General features: G+C 34.9%; 1 protein-coding gene across 4 annotated transcripts in view; it reads right to left on the bottom strand.

Annotated features, from left to right (window-relative positions):
- Positions 1 to 8184: 8184 nt before the first annotated feature.
- The window catches only part of ARHGEF7 (Rho guanine nucleotide exchange factor 7), a 92288-nt gene continuing 74730 nt past the window's right edge, over positions 8185 to 25742 (bottom strand). For 3 of the 4 annotated variants that reach the window (XM_087726451.1, XM_014060381.2, XM_014060386.2), the window contains 3 exons: positions 14935 to 15034; positions 12660 to 12714; positions 8185 to 9457 (listed from right to left, as the gene is read on the bottom strand). In XM_087726451.1, the coding sequence (XP_087582577.1) occupies positions 9335 to 9457; positions 12660 to 12714; positions 14935 to 15034 (278 nt within the window). In that variant the 3' untranslated portion in view covers positions 8185 to 9334. Of the gene's footprint in view, positions 9458 to 12659; positions 12715 to 14934; positions 15035 to 25742 lie in introns of those variants that run through there. The other variant, XM_014060385.2, reaches the window with a different exon arrangement.

Here is a 25742-nt window from a genome sequence, read left to right as displayed (position 1 = left end):
CCTCTGACTTTTTACAACTAAGTTGTATACTATCAAGAACACAAGCAGGAACACTGAACTGAGAGCCAAGTGTATGAGCCCAAGAGATTCCATGGCTAAAGGTAGGTTTGAATTTAGGTTGCCCGTGTTCAACAATTCACTGTCCCACCATAAGATATGTAGATGGTCCCTATCTTATGAAGCTACCTTCTTCTTGACTTATGGCTGGCCCTGATCCTGCTTTTCTTTGGAAAGGTATAAAGACCTACATCTTTACCGGCAGCTTTTAATTATTAAAAGCCCCAGTTGCATAATGTTGCTACTGCTGCTTGAATTGCATTGTTTTAGTGTTTTAGTGTTTGTAAATATAGTGGTTTTGTATATATTTTGTTGTGTTGATTTTTTTTAAAAAAAACCTGGGGTTTCAGAGGCGAAGAATCAATTTGTTTAAGTTGATCAGCCATATAAATGTTTTAAATAACTAAAACACCACATTACTTTTATAGTGCTAACCCTCGTAATGGTCGCTAGAGTATGGGTTCTCCTGGCCCTCTTCGTATGGCTGCCAGTCCACCCTGGTCCATCTCTGATGCACCTCTATTTGCCAGGGTCACATGATGGGGGTGGGGTGGTCAGCCTCCTCTCAGCAGGCAGGTCATGTAATGGGGTGACATTCATGTAGCTGGTTGGAGCTTCTTCCTCTTCCACTCTCTCTTGAACTGCCTGCTGGGCTCTCCTTCCACAGCCTCTGCTCCTTCATTGTTTCTTCTGCTTGCTTCCTTTCACTCACACTCTTCTCTCCCTCAGGCTTGGCCCACAGAAGCCTCTGCGATCTATCCTATTCCCTTATCTCCCCTTTTCTCTTGGTCTCAACTCCTCTCCCCCCCCCGCTTCCCGCGTCTTCCTCCCTTTTTCTCCCAGCCAAGCCCCTCCTTCCTTCTCTTGCACTCCCTCTGTCTCCTCCCCTTCCTCCCAAACCCTCCTTTTATTCCCTCCCCCCACTACACTTATAAATTGCTTGGTAGGCAAAAGAAGATATTGATAGCCTTTTTCCTGGCAGTCATCCTGTCCCTTGAATTCTCTGGGAGTTGAAGTTCACAATTCTTAAGGTTGCCAAGGTTGGAGACCCTTGCACTCCATCTGAAGTCCATTTTCCTTTCAAAGTATGACAAAGCCTTACTATTTGGAGGCAGCTTCGAAGGTATCTGCAGCAGTGGTCACTTAGCTTCAAAACAGTACACACATTCCTGGCTTACCTTTTCTGAAGAACATTTAAGTATTATTTTTTTACCTTGCAATTTTGCAAGGTAAATTATAAGATTATTTCAGTTATATATTTGTTAAATTTTATTGTATTCTGTTCTTATTGTATTATATATATAGTGTAACCTGCCTAGAATCCAATTGGATTGAGGTGATGAATAAATTTCAGAGAGAAAAAGAGACGGTGAGGATCAGCATTTTCAACACTTTTGATTTCAGTGACTGCTAAAAGTTCCAAAGAATTAGCCAATAATGGTAAAGAGAATGCAATAAACTTTCACTTGAAATCAGAGGGGAATGGACACAGAATTTAAATTTCACATCGTATCTGCTTTAAAATATTTTATGTACCCATAACAAAATTTAAGGCCAGAATTCTTGAGGAACATAACATTTAGAGCCTCCTTATTATTAAACTTGTAAGAATTTGTGCGCACTTCCTATTTTCAGAGTTTCATCTTATGGCAATTCCGATTTTTAGGTAATTACCACCAGAGAGCGCTCCTCGGCAGTTTATAATATCTGAAGAATTTAGTCCACAGATCTTAAATACTCAAAAAGGGGTCAATGTTAAAAAATGATGTAAAAGTATTTTGAAAGCATTATTCATAGAACCACCAAGATCATAACAATTTTATAGAATATATACACAATATGTTAGAAGTAAATATGCTAATGGGAAATAACTTGCATTTTAACTACAAATTGCCAAAACTCCAGATACAAACCTTTCACTGATACAGTTCTCGACTTACAACCATTTATTTAGTGACAGTGGCACTGAAAAAAGTGCCCTATGGTCATTTTTCACATTTACAATCATTGCAGCATCCCCATGGCCATTTGATCAAAATTCAGAAGCTTGGCAACTGGCATATATTTATGGTGGTGTCAGTATCGGGGGTGGGGGGCGCAGGTGATTATCTTTTGCTATCATCTGACAAGCAAAATCAATAGGGAAGCCAGATTCACTTAACAACTGTAATAAGGAAGAGCAGACTCTGGGAACTTTAGAGGAGGGCGTGGGGGAGATTCAGGAAGACACCAAGGTCTCCAAACAGGGAGTGAATGGAGCTAGGAAGGGGAGAGAGGCCAGGAACGTAGGAGAGACCATCAGGAATCAACCAGATGAGCATCAGGCTAAAGAAGAAAGGGGAGATGCAGCTGCAGCCAAGGCACTTATGGACCCAATTAGAAGTGCAGGGCAAGGAGAGAACACAGCTAGAGCCAGTCAGTAGGGTGGAGGAGGAACTGCCTGTGCCGCCAGATCCCAGAGCATGCAGAGCTGAATGGATAGGAAGATGAAAAGGCAAAAAGTTTCAGACTAGAGTGTGTCCCACCTACTAACGGCAGTTGGTGAGGCTACTCACAAGGAGGCAGCCTCATTCCTCCTAATGGACGTACAGGAGTTGGCATATGAAGCAAAGTGACTCTGGAGACAACTCACCTGTTTCCTGTTGTCTGTGTGTTCTCCCTTTGTGACTCCTGCTTCCAGACCTGTGCCTTGACCCCGTGACTGGACTTGCATCTTGGATTTCGGACATGGGCTTTGGTTTCATGTACTGTGCGTGGACTGTGGACTTACAGATTTATTCTTTGCCCTCAGACTTGATGTTGCTCAGGCCTTGGATTCATTGGGTTTTGTGTGTTTAGTGGGATGAGCCTTGGGGAATGATATTAAAGGCTTGCAAAGCCTCAATGAAGACTTCACACTCGCATGTGTGTGCATGTGTGAATTATGCAAATGTGAGCATGCGCGTGCATGCACTTTTGGTAAAAAAAAAGGGGGGGCCTAAATGAGATGCCATAGAGGCACCCACGATTTCCGCTACCGGTTTGGTTTGGGTGAACCGGTGCGAACCAGTAAAATACCACCTCTAGTATTACAGTTGTTAAATAATAACACTCAACAGTTGTTAGGTTCACTTAACAATTATCTTGCTTAGCAATGGAAATTTTGGGCTCAATTGTGATCATAAGTTGAGGACTACCTGTAAAAAATTAAAATACAGCGGTGGAAGACATTCCAGTCTGTAAGCTTTGTCTTTTCATCTTCTAGCTTTAGCTGAATATTTTTCCCTCCACCTATGGGTGGAGGGAAAAGAAGAATCCCCAAGTAGTGAGCTATAGTGATGAAAACAATGATTCTTTTCAGTGAGATATACTAAATTAGACCAATTTGTTGTACCAAGACGTACTTTTAAAGAAATTTTTAATTCTTTGGTTTTGTTTAACGTAAGAGTAAACAACAAAATCCAAATGAATACCCGACTCATGAAAGCAATATAAAAGAAACAAATCATATACATGAAATACTGTTTCATCAAAACAGGTTCAGGCTCCTAGGAAGATTCAAAAATCTCTACGTGAACAAGAAACTAACACTTACGTATATTTTAAATTACAAATTTCAGATAAACATAATCTAATCAATGAAGGCAGAAAGATTCTTACCAAAGGTAATTTTGTCAAATATCTATAGGTAAGAAAGGCAAAATAATCCTTATCAAGTGCTTTTCATAAAATACTTGCAGGTGAGTCTAACAAAGTAAATTGATGCATGATTACCCATATTCTTTGACACATTATGCAAAATAAGACAGCAATAGGAAGGAAGTGTTAGTATTGCTCTAGTCATTATGCTAGTGTCAGTCTCAATCTTGATAGTCCCTCCATACTGGCATTTATGTAAAACATACTCAAGCCCAGAATCTCCAAGAAAAAATAACATATACAGCAATTAGCTTTTAATTTATTCCTCTTGGCTATCTAAACGTATTAACAAAATAAATGTTAATAATCTATCTCTATATACCTTCACATTCCTCATTGAATCACATAATTACTTTTAAAAAGTTTTATTATTTTTTGGAACCTTAAAAAAAAAAGATAAATCAAGCACTCTTCATATGCATGAAGAATAATTACATTTAGAGTTTTTGAACTCCTACAAAAATGGACTAATTATTTAAGGGGACTGGTGTTAATAATGGAGTACCAAGCATATGAACAATGTAACATTTGACACATAATGTAAGTGATATATCCTTGTTGAGCCCAGATGAGTCTATTTGTTATTCTGTATGTATATAAAAGAAATAAAGCAAATAGGTTTGGTCATATAGCTTTGATTTATTGCAGGGCAGCATGGGATTTTATGAGTGTTATTGCATAATATTTTTGCTATTTTATACACACAATTAAATACTATTTTCATAATTCTTCATAGTGCTGTGAAATGTTTGAAAGAGGGTATGTTAACATAAAAAAGCAGTAATATGCTTCCTTTGCAAGATTGCTTTCATTTTTGCTTTATTTATCAAATTTGTAAGGTCATCTGACTATAGCAACTCTGGGGAGCGAACAATATTAAAAGCAAATTGATAATAACAGGAAAATACACACAAGTCTTGAAAGACTGCAGCTGTTTGAACCCTTCAAGGATAGTGCTATGTTTGTCTCAATATGTTTTGCAAAGCATCTCTTTGTAACACTTTGCACCATCTTGCTATTTAATACATAAACTTTGGTATATATTATTGTTCAAGTTGCTACTATAAAACGTTATGAGCTATCATAGTACCAACAGTCATCAGCTCCAAACTTACCTGCAAATCCATAGCGAAGAAAATTACTTCTTTTTTCCAGCTGAAGAACCCTTGATGGTGACTGTGTTGCATTATAGGACAATTTAATGCATGCACCTGAAGGAAGCCACAGTAGGCAAGGTACTAGAAAAATAAACATTTGATTCTGGTCCTGTTTTTCTATGCATTTCATTAATGAGGTTATTGAGATCAATCTATAAAAATATGTAATATAGCTGTGAATAAAAAGAGAGGCAGGTGGAGTAGCCATTCGTTTGCTTTCAGAAACACTTGGCAAAATCAATTATTTCCATTCACAAGTAATAAGTCAATTTAAGGAATATAGCCATACAATTGGCTCATCAACTCAGTCTACTTAGTCCTTCTATTATGGTGAGGAACAGAAAATGTAACTGTGACATCACATTCTGTTTTGTGTTGTCATTAAACTGATCACCAAGGAAACTGATTATTGAGATGACAGATGCCAAGGGGAAAAATAGAAAACAGAAAGAGGGTCTGGTTTATTCTAAGAAAGATGTAGAATGAAATGTGCTGCAATTAGAAAGCTACTCTGAGTATATCAGCTGACAGATAACTAACGAAATTAATAGGACTGCCAACAGGTAGGATGAGTGCCGAATAACTTCATGTTACAGTACAGTAATCTAACTCAATATAATAAACTAACAATTCCCAGTGCTTTCCTGATGGCATTTCTTATGAAAACCAAGAGTTCCATTATCTCTTTTTAACATTTCTTTTTCTAAAATGAAAACATGTAATCAGCAAGCTACTTGATAACCAAATGCTACATATACTCCAATACATTTAACTGATCTACCACGTGATTCTTAGTCATTCCGTAGCTATGATGGTTTTTTTTGCTGTATCGTTGGATCAATGGTATTTAAAAGCGTAAGAAAATGCTTCTAAGATGAGGCCTACTCCCCGTCTAGCCACACAAGGCAGCCTAAAGCCAGACAGCAGTGTTCTTATGGCCCTGTTTTAATGAGACTCCACAAACAAAAACAGAGCCCACCCACAGACTTGCGAGAATTCTACCTGCTTGCAGAATAGTAACAGTAACAGAGTTGGAAGAAAAGTGAGCCTTGCATTGAATCGGCTGGGTGCTTCTGCAAAAACCAGAAAGATCAGTTGGGTGCTGTTGGACCCTGGAGCTGGCTGAGGAGCAGGCTGAGTCTTGCAAATCCCTTGGGTGGTGTAATGGAAAGTAGGCCTTGGCCTAAAGGCTGCAACAGTCCCGCCCCGTCCCCCCCCCCCGGCACCAGTAGCTTCTGCTGTCCAACTTTAGGCTACCTTAGGTGTTGGATGACCTGGACTGACCAGATTGGAAGCAGGGCCAAAGGCTTGTTTGGTTATAAGGGTGAACATCCATGTGAGTGCTGCAGTGGTTATACTTTCGAAACAGTCCTCAGTAGTTTTGGGATGGATCTGTCGTAACTTCAAACGGCCATTAAATGACCAGTTACATCTCGAAGATTGCCCTTACAATGAAGGACAATTCCCCCAACCCAACAAATTGGTTTGTCCTCTATAGATGTCATTTTGAAGGGATACTGATGTTTAATATAAAGAACATCTTTTATCACAAGATTTTATATACTGTACATGGGTCATCACTGTCATCATCAAATCTGTTGAAGCTTAAGACAAAATTTCTCAGCATCTAAAGCTAATTCTTTTATTTCTGTTACCTTATGTCATCGGGACATAATTAATAGGGGTATAACAATGAATATTAATACAGGACCATAAAAAAGTCATTAATTTAGAAATGGGATTAAACTCTTACAAGTCTGCTTAGTATAGATGCTGAGTCTAGGTGTCTTCAAGCAATTTGGGACTGATTTTGTATTTATTCAAGACAGAGCAAGGAATTTTAAAACAATCACAGGTAGTATTCAACTTATGACCATTTATTTAAAGATGGTTCAAAATTATGAATGTATTGGAAAAAAAGTTACTTATGACGCATTCCCGAAGGTACGACCTTTGCATTACCCCTATGGTCACATGGTAACAATTTGGATGCTTAACAACCAGCTTGCATTTTCAGCAGAGTGTCTTGCAGTCAGGAAATTACACATTGCAATCTTCCTAGCTGTCTTCCAACAAGCAAAGTCAATCGGGGAAGCTCACTTAATGGCCACATGATTCACTTAACAGCCATATGATTTGCTTAACAAGCACATGGTTCGCTTAAAAGCCTGATAAAAATGATTGCAAAATCAGATTCATTCACATAATGACTTGCTTAATGAACACAATGCTTAGTGACCAAAATTACAATTACAATTGCAATCATAAGACAAGGACTACCTGTAATTGTTATTCAAACTGATTTCTTATGCTACATAGCATCAAAAAGGGAAATGATACAATTTGTATAAAACAAATTGAAGAGGGGTATTTGATGATTAACTGATTTTCCTTTAGTTTGGCAATGTTTTGATTATCTCATTAATTGAGTCAGCTATTACTGGGGCCTTCTATTTCCATGACCTCTAATCCTGTCTTTGAAGGATACTGCACAGTTCCCTGACAATTGTAACATTCACCTTAATTAAGGTTGAATAAAGCTACTTTATAAAATAAGAATCCATCTATGGCCTCTGCCATGACAGCTGCCTCAACACTTTTTAGTAGATATTTCAAGTTGTCATCACTGAGAAATAATACATAGCTCAAATCTTACTGCTTCATAAATGGAGGAGACATGCTTTACTATTTTGCTGAATACAAGAATTAGACAATTATAAATTATGACAAATATAGAAATAATAGTATGGCCATGCTGAATTCTCACCCCACCCCATTACATGAAGCAATTGAAAATTTATATTGCGATATAAATATGATGTGTTTTCCCTACTCTTCGTCATTAGCTGAAGTTTGAAGGTTTTATCTATTCCAGATTAGTAGCTGACAACAGAATTTTCTGAGCTAAAAATGTGGAATGTAAAAAAATTAAAGTATAAAAAAGACTGGTAGGGAAGAACATGTTTGTCTCCACATAATGTGAAATCCAATACCGAGAGAATAGCTTTATTTAAAAACTGATTTATTCCCGCCCCCCTTTTTTTCCAGGGCCATCACACTTGTAAGTAGAACATAGTTTTATACTATCCAAGAAGCAGAAAGAAAAATGAAAATAAAGCTGCTTTTAGCACATATACAGTTTGTGCATTATTCTTAGTATATACTTGCCTAAATTCAGCAGAAAGTTATTCTTAAAGTACTGTGGGTAGATATTAATTTCAAATACCAAATACCTTGAAAAATTATGTGTAAACTAGCTTGGAACATTGAAAAAAATTACATGACCAAAATGTAATTTAAAAGAATCCATATGTACTTTCCTGTATCTCTACACATTTCAAACAACCAACATAAAGTTACAGCACCACAGGTATTTTTAGTGTGTGTTTTATATATATAAAAAAGAGGTCAGAGGACTATTATTTTGTTTAAATCGTAGAAGGAAAAAAAATATTATGTTTGCACAGTAAAATAAGATTTTACTTTAGAGCACTACAGACATGTTAACCTAAAACTTGCTATGTTCATGCTAAAATAATAAATAAATAATACATTTATTTCACAAAACAAACACATCATGGACTTGCACTTCTCTTCTGACAACAGTACCAAGTGATTCATTAAAACATTCGCCAGTTGTTTAATATATGCACAACTATTGCAAACTCTAATATACAAATTATCTAAGAACTAGGCACTAAAAATAAGAGCAAGCACATTTGTCTTAACTTGACTATTCTGCATTTTAACATGCCAAAAAGAAACATATAAGTCTTGATTCTTAAAATATTTATCTTTAATATGAAATGATGCCAATTGACTGATTACTGCATTGACAGTTGGTATTTTTAAAATTCATGTTAAAATGGTGTCTGAAGGCTTAAACAGACATAAATAAATTTAATTAAATTATTAAAATAGGCTGAATACTGGGAAATATGCTGGGAATTACCAAAAAATGTTTCCTATCTGATGCCTGAGAATGAAAAATTCAAAACAATTCATGGAACAATACATAATTTTCAGTAAATGTTAGGAGCATATCATCAGCCACTATGTTTGCTGTTTAGCTGAAATCATTACAGGAAGACAACAGAATACTGTATCAGTCCTGATACAGTGATCACATACAAATTCAAAATTACAAATATTTACAAGAGGGAGATGGATTTCTTAGCCAACTGTTGCACTTGCTACAAAATGAGGCAGTTTAAATGGAAATAAGTAAGGATAGGGTCAAGTTCAGGATTCATGCTATCTCCACTTACGTAAAGACAGCTTAATAAATGGACTGAATTTAATTATATATAGAGAGAAACATAATTCAATCCAGTTTAATCCTGGTTTGTAGTGCTCTATATGCAACACTGACTAAATATCAGAAGGCTTCCACAGTTAAGTTTGACAACTGGTCTTTCAATAGAAAGAAAGAAAAATTCTTTTTATAAATTTGTTTCATCCCAAGAAGGATCGTTCATACTCTTTAGAACTTTCCGGACAAGTTTTTCAAGTTCCTTGCGAGCCCTTTGCTCTTCTTCCAGGGATTTCTTCATCTTTTTATTATCCTGACCAAAACAAACAAACACACCCAAAATACATTATGACAATTTGCCTTAAATGAGTAAAAACATTGTTTTCCATGAAGAAGTTGGCTTCTACAATCAGGAGACCTTCAGAGTATATTGCTATAGATTAGTGCTCTCTTGAAATAATAGCTTGGGGTTTAAAGAAATCTTGTTTGTTTTGTTCTGAACTCAGCATATTATTTTCATTTTGTAAAATCCTCTAAAAATGTTATAAATGCAGATTAGGAAAATAATTATCTTATTAGGAGGAGCTCCACTTGATGTTTGATAGATGCAGAGTGAGAAATAAGATGAAACATTATGAAACATATTTTACAGGAGAATAGGGAGTCAGAGTAATAAAGTAATTCTCATGTTCAAGGTTTTATTAATCTATAAAATAATTATCCAGAACTTTCTTGTGGATAAACACAATTACTAACTGAAATTAGAGGCTTTTAAAGAAACTCAGAAGCAGTACGTTGTACCTCTGATGGGCTCTCACCAATGATTTTTTCTTAAACTGGAATTAATGTAGTCTGTGCAGATTGCATGTCTATCTTTGCCTTTTACCTAACGTGCTCAAAGGAATATATTTCTTCCACCTCAAATAATATTTCCTGCTAACTTGTATTTGTACTGCATTTTGACCCGCTGACTCACCCCCTGATCTCTTCATTGAGCCTTAAGAGCCTTCATTGAGCCTTGCAGCTGTGTTGCTCAATCCAGTCTCTAATAATCCCTATCTCAGTGATGTTGAACCTTTTTTCTCTCGGGTGCCAAAAGCACGTTTGTGTGTGCCAACAGCCATAATTAAATGCCCCCCCATTGTGCCCACCAAACATGTGTGTGTGTGACCACCACCCCGCTGCCCCCCCCCCCGGTGCATGCACACATGACTTTCTTGGAGGAGGGCGAAAACAGACTCCTGAGCCTAGAAACGGCCTGTTTCCTGACTTCCGGTGGGCCCAGTAGGTCCATTTTTCACCCTCCCCAGGCTTCAGGAGGCAAAAAAATGGATCAACGGGGCCAAAGGAAGTTTGTTTCTGAACTTCCGGTGAGGTCGCTCATCCGTTTTTCGCCATCCACGGGCTCCAGAGGCTTTCCTGAACCCTAGGGAGGACGAAAACGGCCTTCCCCGCCGTCTGGAAGCCTGAAAATCAGCTGGTCAGTGCGCACACACATGCTGGAGCTGATATAGGGCAACACCTCGCGTGCCCTCAGATATGGCTCGGCGTGCCACCTGTGGCACACGTGCCATAAGTTAGCCATCACAGCCCTATCTCATCCATGATCTAATATTCTGATAAATAGGTGTGAGATTCTACAAGAGCTTGAGCCTCAGAGATCAGTTGGAGTTGCTGCAGCTAACTATATCAACCTCCCTACTGAATAGCAGCTTTCCTGCTTGTGTTGCTTGATATGATACCTAGATTGGCAGTGCAGTTTACTGGGCTTAAGTTGTTGTGGGACATCATCCAGCTTTTCATAAGTACAGACTTGGAGGCAGACAAGACGTTCATGGCTCCGAGAGCAACTATGAATTTGATCCAGTTTACTGAGGGCCCAATCCACACAAGACTGTCAGGCCTGGGTTTCATCTCGGGATAATAGCAATGTCATCTGGAATTGAGGGATACTGTTATCAGTCCCTTGTAATGGAAGAATCACTCCCTGTTGACCCTGAAGTTTTCCCTGGGTACTTTTCACTGCAAGGAGGAAGGACCTAATTGATATGTTCCAGAGATGTAATTTGCCTAATAGGATTCCCAAGGAGTTTGTCCCTGAGATTTTATTGCATAGTTAAAGTCAGGTCTTACTGGCTGAAATGATAGGGAGATGACAGTTTTAAACTGGATCGTGCTTGGGAAGATTCTCTCTGCAGAAGCTACAATTGGTGCAGAATGCAACATTGCACCCATGTAACACTACTATTATACTAGTGTTTTGGCTCCAAATAAACTTGGTTTATCACTAATAATTCCTACATAACACTAGATCAGGTTATTTGCAGGACTGCCTTTCCATAATATAAGGCACCATATATAACCCACTTCTTTTAATCCAGTGGGCACACTTCAGTGCCATCTGTTAGGACTACGAAGGCATTCTTTTTTTGTCAGGCACCTGTACTCTGGAATTATCTCTTTTATCTCTCCCCTTTTTCTATATTAGTTTGTTCCTGAACTTGTTGGCCTTTGGAAATGTATTAAAAGCCCATCTCTTTCCTTGGGTCCTGGGGTCAGGATGATGAGAGTGTCCATCCGGAGGAAGTTAATAACTGAATTGAATGTTTCCTTTCATTTTAACAGAATTGTCTACCTACTGTATATGTTTATATTCTTGGTTTATTGTAAACTGTCCAAAATCACAGTTGGGTGATCATACAAATTTTATAAATATTGAATTCCTATTCATATTTTTACTTATAAAAAAGAGAGGGGGGAGAGGGAAGAGAGGGAGGGAGAGCACACGCTTAAAGATTTAAAGATGCCAAGATTTATAATACCCATGTTTCTCTGAAAATAATACCCGTATTATATTTTTGCCACAAAAAAAGCACCAGGTCTTATTTTTGGGGGGTCGTCCAATGACTCACCTCACTTGTGAGTGTCGTCCCCAGCCTCAGGAACTTCTCGGCCAGCAATACTTTCCTGAAGGCTTTTGCAGCTGATAACAGAGCTCCAGATTGATCCAGAACTCTGTTATCGGCTGCAGAGACCTTCAGGAAAGCCTTGCCAGCCTTGCCGGCTGTAAAAGAAATGGGCCAGGAAGGCAGGTGTCAGGGTGTGCGAGGCCTGGCTGCAACTTCCCGAAGGTAAGTAGCAGGGTAGTTCCACACACCCCCTACCCCGCTATCCTAGGTTAATTTTTACCAGTGCACCCTGTAATGGGCAGGATCTTACTTATGGCTTATTTTGGGGGTAGGGCTTATATTGGGCACATGTGTAAAAATCAGGTTAGCATTTACTTTTGGGGTAGGTCATATTTTTGGGGAAACACGAACTTAGATTAGATTATACAATCAATTATGCATGAAGGCTACTTAATTTATATTCATTAGAAAACTAATATTACATATTGATTCCACTGCCAATTCTGAAGCACAATTCTAAAAATAGTCACCCTGTTTTTGACATAATTGCCATATTCTATCATCTTATTCTCAATTATAAAATGTATTATAGTATGTTTTACCAACCTGTCTTAATTCCTGTACTTCATCCTTCAATGCATATACTGTGTCAACAAGACTTCTAAAACAGAAAATTAAGATAAAATACTATAAACATATATAAAATTGTATCAGTACAGGTGATTTTACATCACAAATTATATGTGGGATGAAAAAGAAACAGAAGAAGCTATTGAACCTGCCCTATTTGTAGTAAATTTTGGGCTTTTCTGGTATTTCTTTAAATAAGACTTTTGTGGGCACAGGAGAGGGAATAAGTTTATGAAGCTAATTATTGTTAAGTAATTAGCTAATTAGGGACAGATCTGCTATCAAATGCTGTTCAAGAGCAATTCTATTTGTTGCAAACTTTTTTTTGAAATAAAGCATCTCTTCTGATGTACATTTATATAAAAATAATACAATTAACCACACTCAAACACCTGCAATCCTATGTACAAATAAAAACAGAAATCCTAGGGTACTCAAGAATGCCACCTTACCACAACACTGATCAATTCCCAGCTGGCACAAGGACAAAGGAAGAAAGATGCAAAAAGAAAAGTTAGAGAACCCAAGATTATTAGAATTGGTCTAAATGGGCAACAGTGGACTGATGATCCACATTTTAGGCAATTAAGTAATGAATTTCAATAGGATATTCATATATACAATCACATAAAAAAGTAAGTACACCCCATGTAAGGTTTTTTTGTTTGTAACATATGGGGACATATTAATATTTCTCCTTCATTCAAATATCATTTAAAGTTTATGTAATTTAACAATAAAACTATGAAAACTATGATTTAACAATCATTTATTCAATAAAAAATTATCAGATGTGCCATTTCCTTCTGTGGAAACAATAAGAACATCTTTGGCAATAATACCTTTTTTTAGAAATCACTGCAGGTAGGCATTTCTTATAACTATCTACCAGCTTTTGACACTGATTGGTAGGAATTTTTCCCTACTACCCCATGCAAGACTTTTTCAGCTATGCAATGTTTGAGGGATTCCCTGCATGTACCAACCATTTCAAATCATCCCAGGACATTTTGATGGGATTTAAAACTGGGCCTTCCAGAACTCCATTTCTCTCTTTTTTAGTCATTCCTTGGTAGATTTACTAGAATGTTTGTTGTCATTATCATGTTGTAAAGTCCACCTTCCACTGAGTGTCAGTCTTCTGACAGATGGTCTCATCTTATCCTCAAGCACCCTTTGGTAGAAGGAAAAATTAATAGTGGATTCTGTGAGAGTTAGCTGTCCAGGAAAGTAGCCTCAAATCATTAACATTTCCATCAATACGCCTTACAGTTGGTGTAGATTCTTCTGGTGAAAGGTTATCTTTAGTTTTACCAAGCATATCTTCTGGTATTATAGCAAACAACTCTAGCTTGCCTTTTTTATCCATAGTACATTGTTCCAGAAATTATAAATTTTGGCTAAATTTCTGGGCAGCAAAGGTTTCCTCCTGGCATACTTCCCATGTAAAAGTAATTTATGCAGCATCTTTCAAATGGTAGACACATGCATTTTGACTTGAATAATGTTGAGAGCCATCTCTAAACCAGATGACAAAATTCTGGAGTTCTTAAAAGATTTCTTTCATGCAGACTATTGAACTTATAGGGATGACCACACCTGGGCAAGTTGGCAGTTGCTTGAAATCTCCAGTTGTAGATGATCTTCCAGATTGTGGAATGGTTGATATCCTATTGCTTGCCAATATTTTTAAACCCCAAGACTCATAGGTCTCTATAACTCTCAGAGAGAGTTCTTTCAAATCTAGGCATAATGATACTTCATCAACAAAGAGCAAATCAAATTAAATGTCTCAGGTTTCAGTAAAACAACTTTGTCCCCTAGCCTTTCAAACAATATTCTAATCACTGGCACCTCATCCAGTACACAGGATTCTAAGGTAGAATTTTAGATTTGCAAGGTAGATAAATGTAGGAGTGTACTTACTTTTTCCACATGTGAAATCTGTATTTATGTTTATTTGAACAAATGGAGTACAAAATGTAAATGGTGCAGGATATGTTATATTAGATCCCTTTTACCAATATTGTTGAAATGAAGATTAAATATCTGTATGTTGAAATATGATGAAAAAGTCAACGATTTCTATGTGGTGTACTTACTTTTGGCACATGATTGTATATTCCTTAATATTGTTATATGTACATAACTAATGCATAAATTCTACTGTATCATTGTACTATATATATATATAAGGTTATATATATATATATAAACTGTTTAAAACTTTGTTTTAAAGAAATCATCTTACTTTTCTTCTATCACAGTTTGACCATTACTTTTTGTTTCTTCTACAATAATTTTCTCTTCCTCTGGAAGTAGTACTTGGGGAGCAGATTCTTTACGGGAGTCTAGTATAAATAATAGATAATAGAATTAAAAGACAAAACATATTTTAGGCAGATATTATAATTAAAGTTCAGAGGAGCAATTGATATTTTATTTACGTGTTCTCTGTTTTATATATAAGAAGCAGTCACTATTGCAAGTTTATTATCATTGGCTTCAATAAGAATGGTTGACAAACTATAAAGTTTTTTAACCAGTATTAAATTAGGCAAAAACTGCTAAGTTAAACTAGCTGTGTAACTGTTAGATATAAAGCTAGTAAAATAATAAGCAATAAGCAAATAATAAGCAATGAGTATGAAATATTCTGTTGATCAAGAAATTATTATGTGATTAATAAATACATTCAGTGAAGATTATTATTTTAGAAAGTGTTTGAAGATGTTTCTGATAGTCCTAAAAGCCTGGTTATATAAAAAAATAATATTCAAATTAGTATTTCACTGCTATCAAATACAATTCAAATTAAAAATTACTAGAGTTGACTTCAAGTGCCTAAATGTCTTGAACTTTAAATGTCTTTACAAGTACAGTAACTATATTTTCCTGGGGAAAATAAAGCATAAACCTGAAAAGGGGGCAAATCTGATGGAGGTTCATAAGGATAAAAACAAATGTTTATACTTATTTTTCTTAAGAAAGGAAAATTTAAGAGCAAATCTAAGATTTTTTTTTTACAAAAATGCATTTTCTAATAAAAATATCCCAAATCAATTTATGTAAACTCATTTTTCAAAGACAATTCAATTTCCATATTTCTCACGTAAATGTGAAAGACTATGTGTCAATCAGTATGTTGTTATTGTATGTTAGAAGTTAACCAAAATAAAGGACAAAAGTGAATTTTTAAAAAATAAATCTAAAAGACAGCTTTGTGAAATAAAGGATTGTTTTTTTTTAATAAGAGACACATGGTCACTGTTCATAATCCCCAACCAACATAACCATTTGCTGCTTCTCTTCCCACTGTTTATTATGTGGTAAAAAGACTAGTACTTTATTGATAATGTTCTCAACTAAGAACAAAAACCAGCATACTCAGAGGTGCTATTCCACTGCAGAAAAATATTACTATCACACAACCTGTAAAGATAGCTTATATAACTAATTATAATTTATAAAATTATACTAATTTTATAAGCGTTGTGATAGCAATATTTTCCTGCAACGGAATAGCATTTCTGATTCTACAGAGTTTTTTTATACCTGACATAAAGTAAAATTCTATTTATCATTGGACAAGGCACCAACTTATCAATTATATAGCTGGGAAAGGATCATTATTATACATTATAACACAGACTGAGTCAGAAATGTTTTTAAAATATTAATTTTGCATATAGAATTAAAACAAAACTTCTATGGTACAAACATAATGCAAGTAAATTCAAAGTAAAAATTTAAAAGTGAGGACAGGTAGGTTGAAAAAAATAGTGATCTATAGTGAGACAGATGTTAACTGAAGGACAAACTGCAAAAACAATGTTTTAATGTTAATTTACTCAAACTACTCGGAAAAATTATTTCAAATGTAAAAACATGGCAAAAAGCAAAAGAGAAGGATTTAAATTAAGTTATGGAGGCACAATCCTTGGTTTATGAAAAAAAAACTAAACAGTATATAAAGCTTTTACTAGAAAAATACCAATAATTTAAAAACAGGATAATTCCTGAGGAAAAAATAATAACTTTATTCTGAGAGCCACACATAATTCACTTAATATTAAGCCTAGGGGTGGAGATTTATTATCTTACAAGTGGTACCACATCCCAGTTAACCTTTAAATAAATAGTAATTTGTATCCATTGAAATTAATAAGAAAAGACATTTAATAATGTATATAAGATCAAGTTTTCAAAGAGGTTGATGACATTCTGTTAATGCAAGCCTCAATTAATTCACTGTTACTTAATCCAGTCCTCCTTGGAAATGTGTGAAACCATGTGAAAATGTCATTTCTGCTGCAAATACATATTATTCAATATAGAAATATGTTTAAAGTTTTGATTCCATTAACACAGAAGGAAATTTCACCAGGGAATGTTTTGCCAAAAAATCCAATAAATATAAATACGTGACTAAGCTCCAATACACAATGCAATTTTCAAAATGGCAATTTACTTCTGCAACATAGCATAAATTCACATTCCTACCTGCTACAATCCTCATTATCACATAAACACACCTGCCCAAGTACTTTCCGCTTGCAGGTTTAAAAACATCCCTCTTAATGTTACCTTTAGTTTCAACCTTATTGCAGAAATAAAGGCAAAAGACAAAGATAAAAAATTCCAAAAACTTCAAGAAGTCTGTAGATAGCAGCACTTTATTAGTAATTGATTAGCTCAAAGGGAAAAAAAGAACAAATTGTTAAGACAGCAAATAAAACAACCATAGTAAAAGCCAATTATTATAATACTGGAACAGTCAAAGTATGGCTTATTTTAAAAATAGTAAAACAAAACTTAGCCAGATTAAGGGAAATAACATCACAATAATTGATTACAAACATTAATAAAATGGATCTAGATAAGCTGGAATTCTGACTAGATGGGACATTATTTACCTGCAGCTGGGTGTCTTTATAATGCCAGCAATATAACAAAACATGGGTTTAATGTTTCAGGAAGTCTGTAACATATTGTCCAGTAAAAGAATTTTTGCTGCAAACCCTGAAAAATAAACGGCTGGTATTTAGGATTCCTTTATTCCTCTTAAAGAATGATCAGGCAACCTTTGCCAAATTGGTTAGATATCTGTTGGATTATGTATGGATGATCTAGAAATCTATTTTCTCTATGTAAAGAGTCTCTTGGATTTTCATGATGGAAAAGAAAGAATACAAGGATTCTAGCTCAGGGTTTCTCAAATTCCTTCGTATTTGAATAACTCTATGCATTCATTGGAATTTCAGATTGAACATTTATTCTCAATTGTTACATTTTTATGCTTATGGGTTCTCAGGCATTGTAGAGCTGCCTACTTCAGACTTGCACAGACTTTACTTCGGACTCCCACTCTGCCTTCACAAGTCTAATCAGATTAAACATTAAAAATTTGTGGACTCCTCTTCATTTCTTATGATTACCCAAAGGGTCCAAATTTACTTCCTTAGATTAACTTTTCAGTGTAATTACAGCATGCCATGAGTTGTTTGGGATAAGCATATCTATTAAAATTTTAAGTTGGGTGGGATTAATAAGTACAAACATTTACATCATAAAGCACTTGCACTCAAATATTCCTTAGATAACTGACATTTAAAAAGAGCAAACACATTTGATAAGACACAATGGCTGTTATAATTAATGCATTCTGCCAAGCATCTGTAATGGCTTGAGGAACTCCAAGGGTAAAGTCCATTGTCTACATCTGATCACAGCCCCAGTGGAGCATATATCTTGTTCCTCTGTAGATTTCTGTGTCCCTAGCCATATATTTCCAATGTTTGCCCTACTGTTTCTGTCAATCTTCAAGATTTAGCCATACTAGCTTTATTTTGTTAGAAAAAGAAGTTTAACTGAATATTGTAACAATATTGGACAGGACAAATAATGCACCACAAAAGCTACTGTATATCTCACCAAATCAGTCTTCCATATGTTTGATAATAGCATGAATCTAATAATTGCTGTTGAGAAATAGATACTTTGGAGCTTTCAAAGAACAATTTATTTCTTTTTCCAACAGATCCAGACAACTCTCTAAAATTAGATGTAAACTGATTAAAACCTGATACTGGAAAATGTCCTTGAAGTTTTTGATGTGGATTCATATCTCTATGAGGAAAATGCTAAGATAGGAGATGCAGGAGCTGATTATGGATATGCCTGTATGTATTTTGCTTAAAGTAATGCACTTCTAAGCAATCCAAAAAGCAGAAATGAAAACATGCAGGTTTCCCCCCTCATATTTTGTAGAATTTAACATTTTTTCCTATTCTATGCATTTCTTTTTAAAATTTGCTCGCATACAAGACAAGACTAAAGCTCAACCTCTAAGCATGTTTTGCAAAAAGCTTTGGCAGTAGTGTCATTGGACTAGCCCCGTGATGGCGAACCTATGGCACACGTGCCAGAGGTGGCACGCAGAGCCCTCTCTGCTGGCATGCGCGCAGTTGCCCGAGGTCAGATCTCCATAGCGTTTGTTTTGTGAGCTTCTGTTTCCTTGCAAACCAACAAAACAGAAGTTCACAAAAGAAAAAGATCTTACCTCTTGCCACGCCTCCTGCCAGCCAGCTGATCTTGGGGGCTCTGCTGAGCATGCGCACGTCTGCGCATCTCCATGTTTGTGTGCACCTTTTAATTTGGGCATGCACATGTGCACAGTTTGAGCACTTGGGGTGTAAATGGTTCGCCATCACTGGACTAGCCTATTATATATGCATATTTGAAATCTGTAAATAAGATAATGCAGGCTCGGATTGTCTTAATATAGCTATATTTATGAGCACAATATGGTCCAGAACCTAGATACATCTTTTTGGAGGAGTAGAAGAGAGGATGAGACCACAGGAATCAAAGTACCATCTAAGGGAGTTTCTAGAAATTGGTCACTTTTTTTCATTGGTTCCACTACATCAATGGACATGGTTTCCAGATCACTTGAATGCAACAATGACATTTTTTTTTACTAATAGTTTAAGACAAATTTACAAAGATGAAGTAACCATTGCAATACTTCCTTTATTGCAGCTTATTATTCCTTGAAAAATGACTTATATGGAAAGTTACCCAATCTTTAATTAGGGAGATAGAGCACTTTGGATTCAAGCCAAAAAAGATCCTTCAGAGCATTCAGGCCTATTCAACTAACCCTGTCAGTACTCTTAAAAGAAGCAGCAACAGTTCTCAGGATTTTGCAGTGATTATTCACAGCTGTCCCACAACTAATGACAGTATTGTCCGCAATAAAAATAATAGGCTAAGTTAAGGAAAATACAGGACACAGGACACAAACAGAGCAACCATATTCATTTTATTCACATTAGAACTAGCAGTCTAGTATGTTAAAGTACTGTATCATCCCATAAAAAAGGAACTTTGAAAACAATCGTACATTTAAAAAGGAATACTCTCAAAATGGAATTAGAAGTCCACAAACTTGGTTTCAGGTTGGTGAGCAGATAAATTGTAACATATGCAGAGTCGGAATCCATTTGAAGACATCCATTTTAAAATATATCAAAATTAATGTTCACAAAAGATTCAAAGTCCTCATCTTACATCATCAAGTTTCAATTAAACCATGAAAACAATGAGAGAAAATGGGGGAAAAGAGAAATGGAACAATTTTCAATCATGTAGAAAATTATCTTAGAAGCATAAAGTCACTTAAACTAAAATAATACCACCAGTGGGTTTAAGACTGTTCTTAGGATCAGTCTTTTGTACATAAGCTTAATTCTCTACTGAGCACCAAAAAAAAAAGGGGGAGATGAAACACTTTCGGCATACCTCTAAGAAAAATCAATATACTAGTAGGCACCATCAAGGCTTCACTTATATACAGATAGTCCCTGAGTTAAGAATATCTGACTTAAGCTGAAACTTCACAATGCTTTCAAGAACCATGAAACTGCATGTTTTTAATATACAGCCTGTTTTCCTGAAAGCATTACACAGGTTCAGCACGTCACTGGCTAGAGGAAGGACCAGGCTGTCCACCATTTTAGTAATTAGGCAATCTGTATTTAAGCTCTGACTTAAATACAAATTCAAGTTAAAGGCAGAGTTAAGGAATGGAACTGTTCTTAACTAGGGACTGCCTGTGATATAAAATTAAATCTGTAAAAGTAAAGGACATTCCTATATGAGTAAGCCTATATGAATTCCTATATTCCTATATGAATCTTTGTTATGACTTATATGGAAAACTCTTTGTGGTTGTATAAAACTCTCTATTCTTGCAGTTAGGCTTTTCCAAAGCAGTGTTAATAGTTCAGAATGTTCTGCCAAAATTTGTATAAATATTTATATTTGGTATAAACACACATGAAATGGATATGTATTTCTATTTTATGTAATTTATTCCACTTAAAATATGTGGGTTGAATTTTATTTTTAAAAAGATGGAATATAAGAACAAACATAAGTTATTAAAATCAGAAGGGGTTTCAAGGTGGACCTTTCATCATCAATATTTAAAAATGATCTCAGTTGCTTATAGTGTCTCAGTCTTTTGACTAAGATCAAGTGTAGTATCTCAGTTACTCTAGTTTTCTTGTTTTGGGCTTATTAAAAGTATCATTTATCCATCTTTAAACTGACAGAGAAAGATCAGTTTAAAAACTGCTGCCCCATTGCTGATTCTGTCCTGACATAACTATTTTCTTAATTACAATATTTATATACTTTTGTAAGGTTTTTAAACAACTCATGTAAAATCAATACAAACTGACCATCTACAGGACATGTTAAGTTAAAGGGGCCGGTGGATTTCCCCAGCTGTTTTCTCTCATCAACTATTAGTAGCTGGACAAAAATATTCACTAATTAGACTCAGGTTTTGTATAGTTGTTCTCCATTTGGAGGGAGGGGGTCCAAAAATAATTCATGAGGTGACAGATACTGGGAGTGGTGGTTATGGGGTGAAGCAATAGAAAACCCTCCCACTGTACTACAACTATCCCAATATCTGGTAGACTATTAACAGCTAACAGGAACATGGATTGATTCTGAGGTATGGAGGGAATTTCCCTCCTGCCTCACAGCATAGCCTCTCACTCACCCATAGCATCCAATTGAGGAACTTTTGAATTTAGTCCATTTAAACATTTGGTTTCTCCCACAACTCAAAGACTTCATGGGAGGGGCACGTCCATAGCAAATAACAGAAAAACTCTAACAGCTAATGCCCACTTAAAGTGCCTTAAGTGTGGGAAAGAGATCAAATGAGAGCTTATGGCATCAGGAAAATAAAAGAGAGGAAGGGCATTTTTGAAATAATTAACAAGTAAGAAAAGACCCCTAAAATAATTTCTGCATCTACAATCCTCTGACAGTTGAAATGCAATCACCAAGAGTAGAACACATAGTTTTCAGTGAAAGGAAATAATCAAAATCACTCTAGCTTAAATGCACCATTATCATGCAGTTAATTACAAAATACAGAATCCTACCCAATCCAAACTAAAGACAAGAGCAACAAATGCACATCTGTAGATAAAGCAGCTGGCTTGTTTCCTTTATTTTGTCTCTGATGATTAATTAATTCAATAAGTAAACAAAATATATGATAAACCAACTGAGAGGAACACATTTTTCATGTAGGATGTAAACACTATGTATGCTGTGTCTTGAACTTCTGAATAAAAGGTGAGATGTACTTCTAAATCAAATAAACAAATAGGCTGTATGAGCTATCCCATGTAGCTACAAAGAGAATTAAGGCTATATAGTGCTAATTGAAAAGCAGGATCATTTATTACTAGTTTACATTATTACATGTACTAGTAAAGGAATTATTCTGGAAGTTCCCAAACAAATATACTAAGACCTCATACTTTTCTATTTATCCATGTTCTCATAACTTGATGACATAAGTTGACAATCCACCTATCAACTTTCAAATTCTGTTAAAAAATTCCTGATGAAATAATTAATTCCCTGTGTTTGTTGGCAGGCCAAACCTTACTTTCATTGATTACAGCCTTCCCTGTCTTCTTCCCTGAAATCTCCCACCCTCAGATGTTTCTTGAAATTAAGGGTGCACTAAGAACAGTATCAAACTACAAGCGAAGAGGTTTGTTAGAAATAGTCACTTTTAACATGAGCAAAAAAATTAAGACAAAAGTCATGGTATTTAATTCTTAGACACTCTCAATGTCAAATGTTCAATATAAAAACTTATTGATTTAACGTGACTACAAAAACTAATTGTAGAAATTAAATTTTGAGATCTGCATCTACATCTTAACAAAAACTATTTTAAACATCTATTTGCACAACATTTATTTTCTATTCATTTCATTCTACATACAGTGTCTGTTTCACCTTATACTTCTACTCAACCGTCTTCAATTTTTAGCTATGAACATTTTCTTGGGAAAATGACTATCAAAATCCATGTAACTAAACAGATATATTGGAGACCATTTTAAGGCAAACAAGATTACCAATGTTCTTTATTACTAAGAATAAAACTGGGCATAGACTCAATAAAAGTCAATAAAATTCAATGCCTGATCATGTGCATGCTTACTCATAAACACTGTCATTTGATAGTTAATTACTAATTAAATATATAAATGATTGCAGCATCGTAACAATATACATTGCTAATATTGTATATTTACAATAATAGCTCCTAATACTTTGATAATTCAAAAAATAATTTCTCAGATAAAGTTACATTCTTTTCATGTTAGGAATAAACAGTAATACTTCAAAATGGTAGCCAGACCATAAATCCCTAACTGATGATGTTCACATAAAAAACAAACAAGGCATATTCATATTTGATAATATGAAATTTTATATAAACACATGGAGAATATGAGAGGAGGTTTAAAAGCTTTATCTAGAATATGTTATAAAGATGTATTGCGATTGGATGATTTTAGGATGATTTAATAGAATGTTATCATATAATCCTATTCTAGATTTTGAATATTATATATAAAAGGATGTAAAAACAATTATAGTCAAATTATGGTTGAGATATAATAATAGTGATATACATGAATATAGGTGAATTTAAAATGTGCGATTTGATATGAAAAGCAGGTGATGACTATGGAAGAGATGCATGGAAATACTGTAACCGACACACTTTCTACAATTTGTAATGGAAGATGGTTTTTTATGTTTGTTTTTGTTCAAAAATAAATAAAAAATGTTTTTTTTTTGAACAAACAAACAAGGCAAATTGTATTAGTATAGAGGGGTTGCCAACACCTCAGCATAACTGAATGTCTGCATATCTGAATCTTGGGCAGTTACCCTGGTTCACACAAATAAAATGTTTAAGAACAATGATACAGTTAGTAATTACTTTACAAATCTAGGTAGCATGCTGATAATATTACAACTATTAAAGAGCCCTTTTGTGAACAAGCCTCAATCCAATTTCTCACAGGTGCCATGTTGGCACTAGCATATAAACAAATCTTCCCTCTTTTCATCTGAAACTGTACTGTGAATGCAGTTCTGTTTCCCCCTTTAATAAACTACTGAAATAACTGTCAGAAAATATATATTCCTTGGATACCATATAAGTGTCTCCCACTTTTAAGAACTGACCCATGTTAAAAGTGTGCAAGTCTTCCATATGAGATGTTCAATGCACTTGTTTGGACTTACAAAAAAGACTAGCTTTTTTCTAGTGGCATGCCCATCTTTTCTTTTTCAAACTCAACAATTTCATCTGAACATAGATGAGCTGTAATTCATTGTAACTGTTAAGAAAGAAAGAAGCATATAAAATCAGTTTATCAAGGCTTAATTTCACTAACCTGGTTAAATCAACCACAATTAGTTTTATAATTTGGACCAAACGATAAAAAAAATACAGTGGAAGTTGTTCACTTTGCAAGTTCTAGGGGAGAGGGGCAGAATTGGGAAGATTTACCTTGTTTTGCTAATGCATTTCAATGAAATCAATGAGATTCTCCTCTATAATATTAGAAATTAATTATGTAAAAAGCAGATTTCCAGTAAGCTAAAAGTCTGAAATCTAACAAAAATCTGTTTCCACATGAAATAATTCCTCAAAATACAGAAAGCAGCTATTCAGATATACTCAGGTCCTAAATTAATTATTTTATTTTTGGTTTCCATTCTGGTCACCTTCAAAAGATTATTTTAAGAAAACAATATTTTACACCAGTCTGCTTTTTCTTATTTCTTTCTTCTTCTTCTTTTTTGGCATAATAACTTCAATAAAAGCATAAACTAGTAAATACAAAATGTATTAAAATGTACATAACAAATACTTAAAAAAAAGAGTCAAACACTTCAGCTGTTATAAGTCACCACACACAGTTAAATACAAACTGTACAATACAATGCACATTCAGATATACATCTATATTTGCTTTCAAAAGTCTATAACTTACTTTTCCATTCACAAATAAAATGCAAAATCTCTCTCTCTCTTTATATATACATATATTTTTATATCACTATGTACACAATATATTGTGTTTTGGCAAGATGATAGAAAACACAAAATTAATATAGATTAGAATCATCATAGTAAATACAAATTGAATGACAATACCATTTAAGCCATGTGAAAAGGACCCACAAAGGTTCACACTTACTTTCTAATTCTTAACTCATTCATTATAATACTGACTGTACATTCCATAACATAAAGTACTCAGTATTATCATACAGGTTCCATAAAAATAACAACTCAAAATTTGGGCTGAATACAGTACAACAATGTTAACACTATAACATTTTTTTTAAATGCTGTTGCATTAGAACTTCAAATCCATCAAAACAGCCAGCAGCTCTCCAACAGCAAAAACATCAATAGGGAACTTTTAACAATATAGTTACACTAAAAAAAAAATATTGTAAAGATCCCATCCCCATAGTTCACAGTTGTGAGAATTAATCGTGGGAAATTATCAGAATTTGAACATTTTGAATAAACATTCTGAAAAAGAATACAAAGCTTTAGAGCAGCCACAGTAATTCAAATTTGTAATACATCATAAAAACAATAGATTTTACCAATTGTAAAAAAATACTTTCAAA

Source organism: Thamnophis sirtalis, unplaced genomic scaffold, assembly GCF_051295495.1.
Source record: "Thamnophis sirtalis isolate CommonGarterSnake01/CBP01778 unplaced genomic scaffold, rThaSir2_p1.2 scaffold_12, whole genome shotgun sequence".
NCBI lineage: Eukaryota > Metazoa > Chordata > Lepidosauria > Squamata > Natricidae > Thamnophis > Thamnophis sirtalis.
This window is presented reverse-complemented; position numbering and strand designations above follow the sequence as displayed.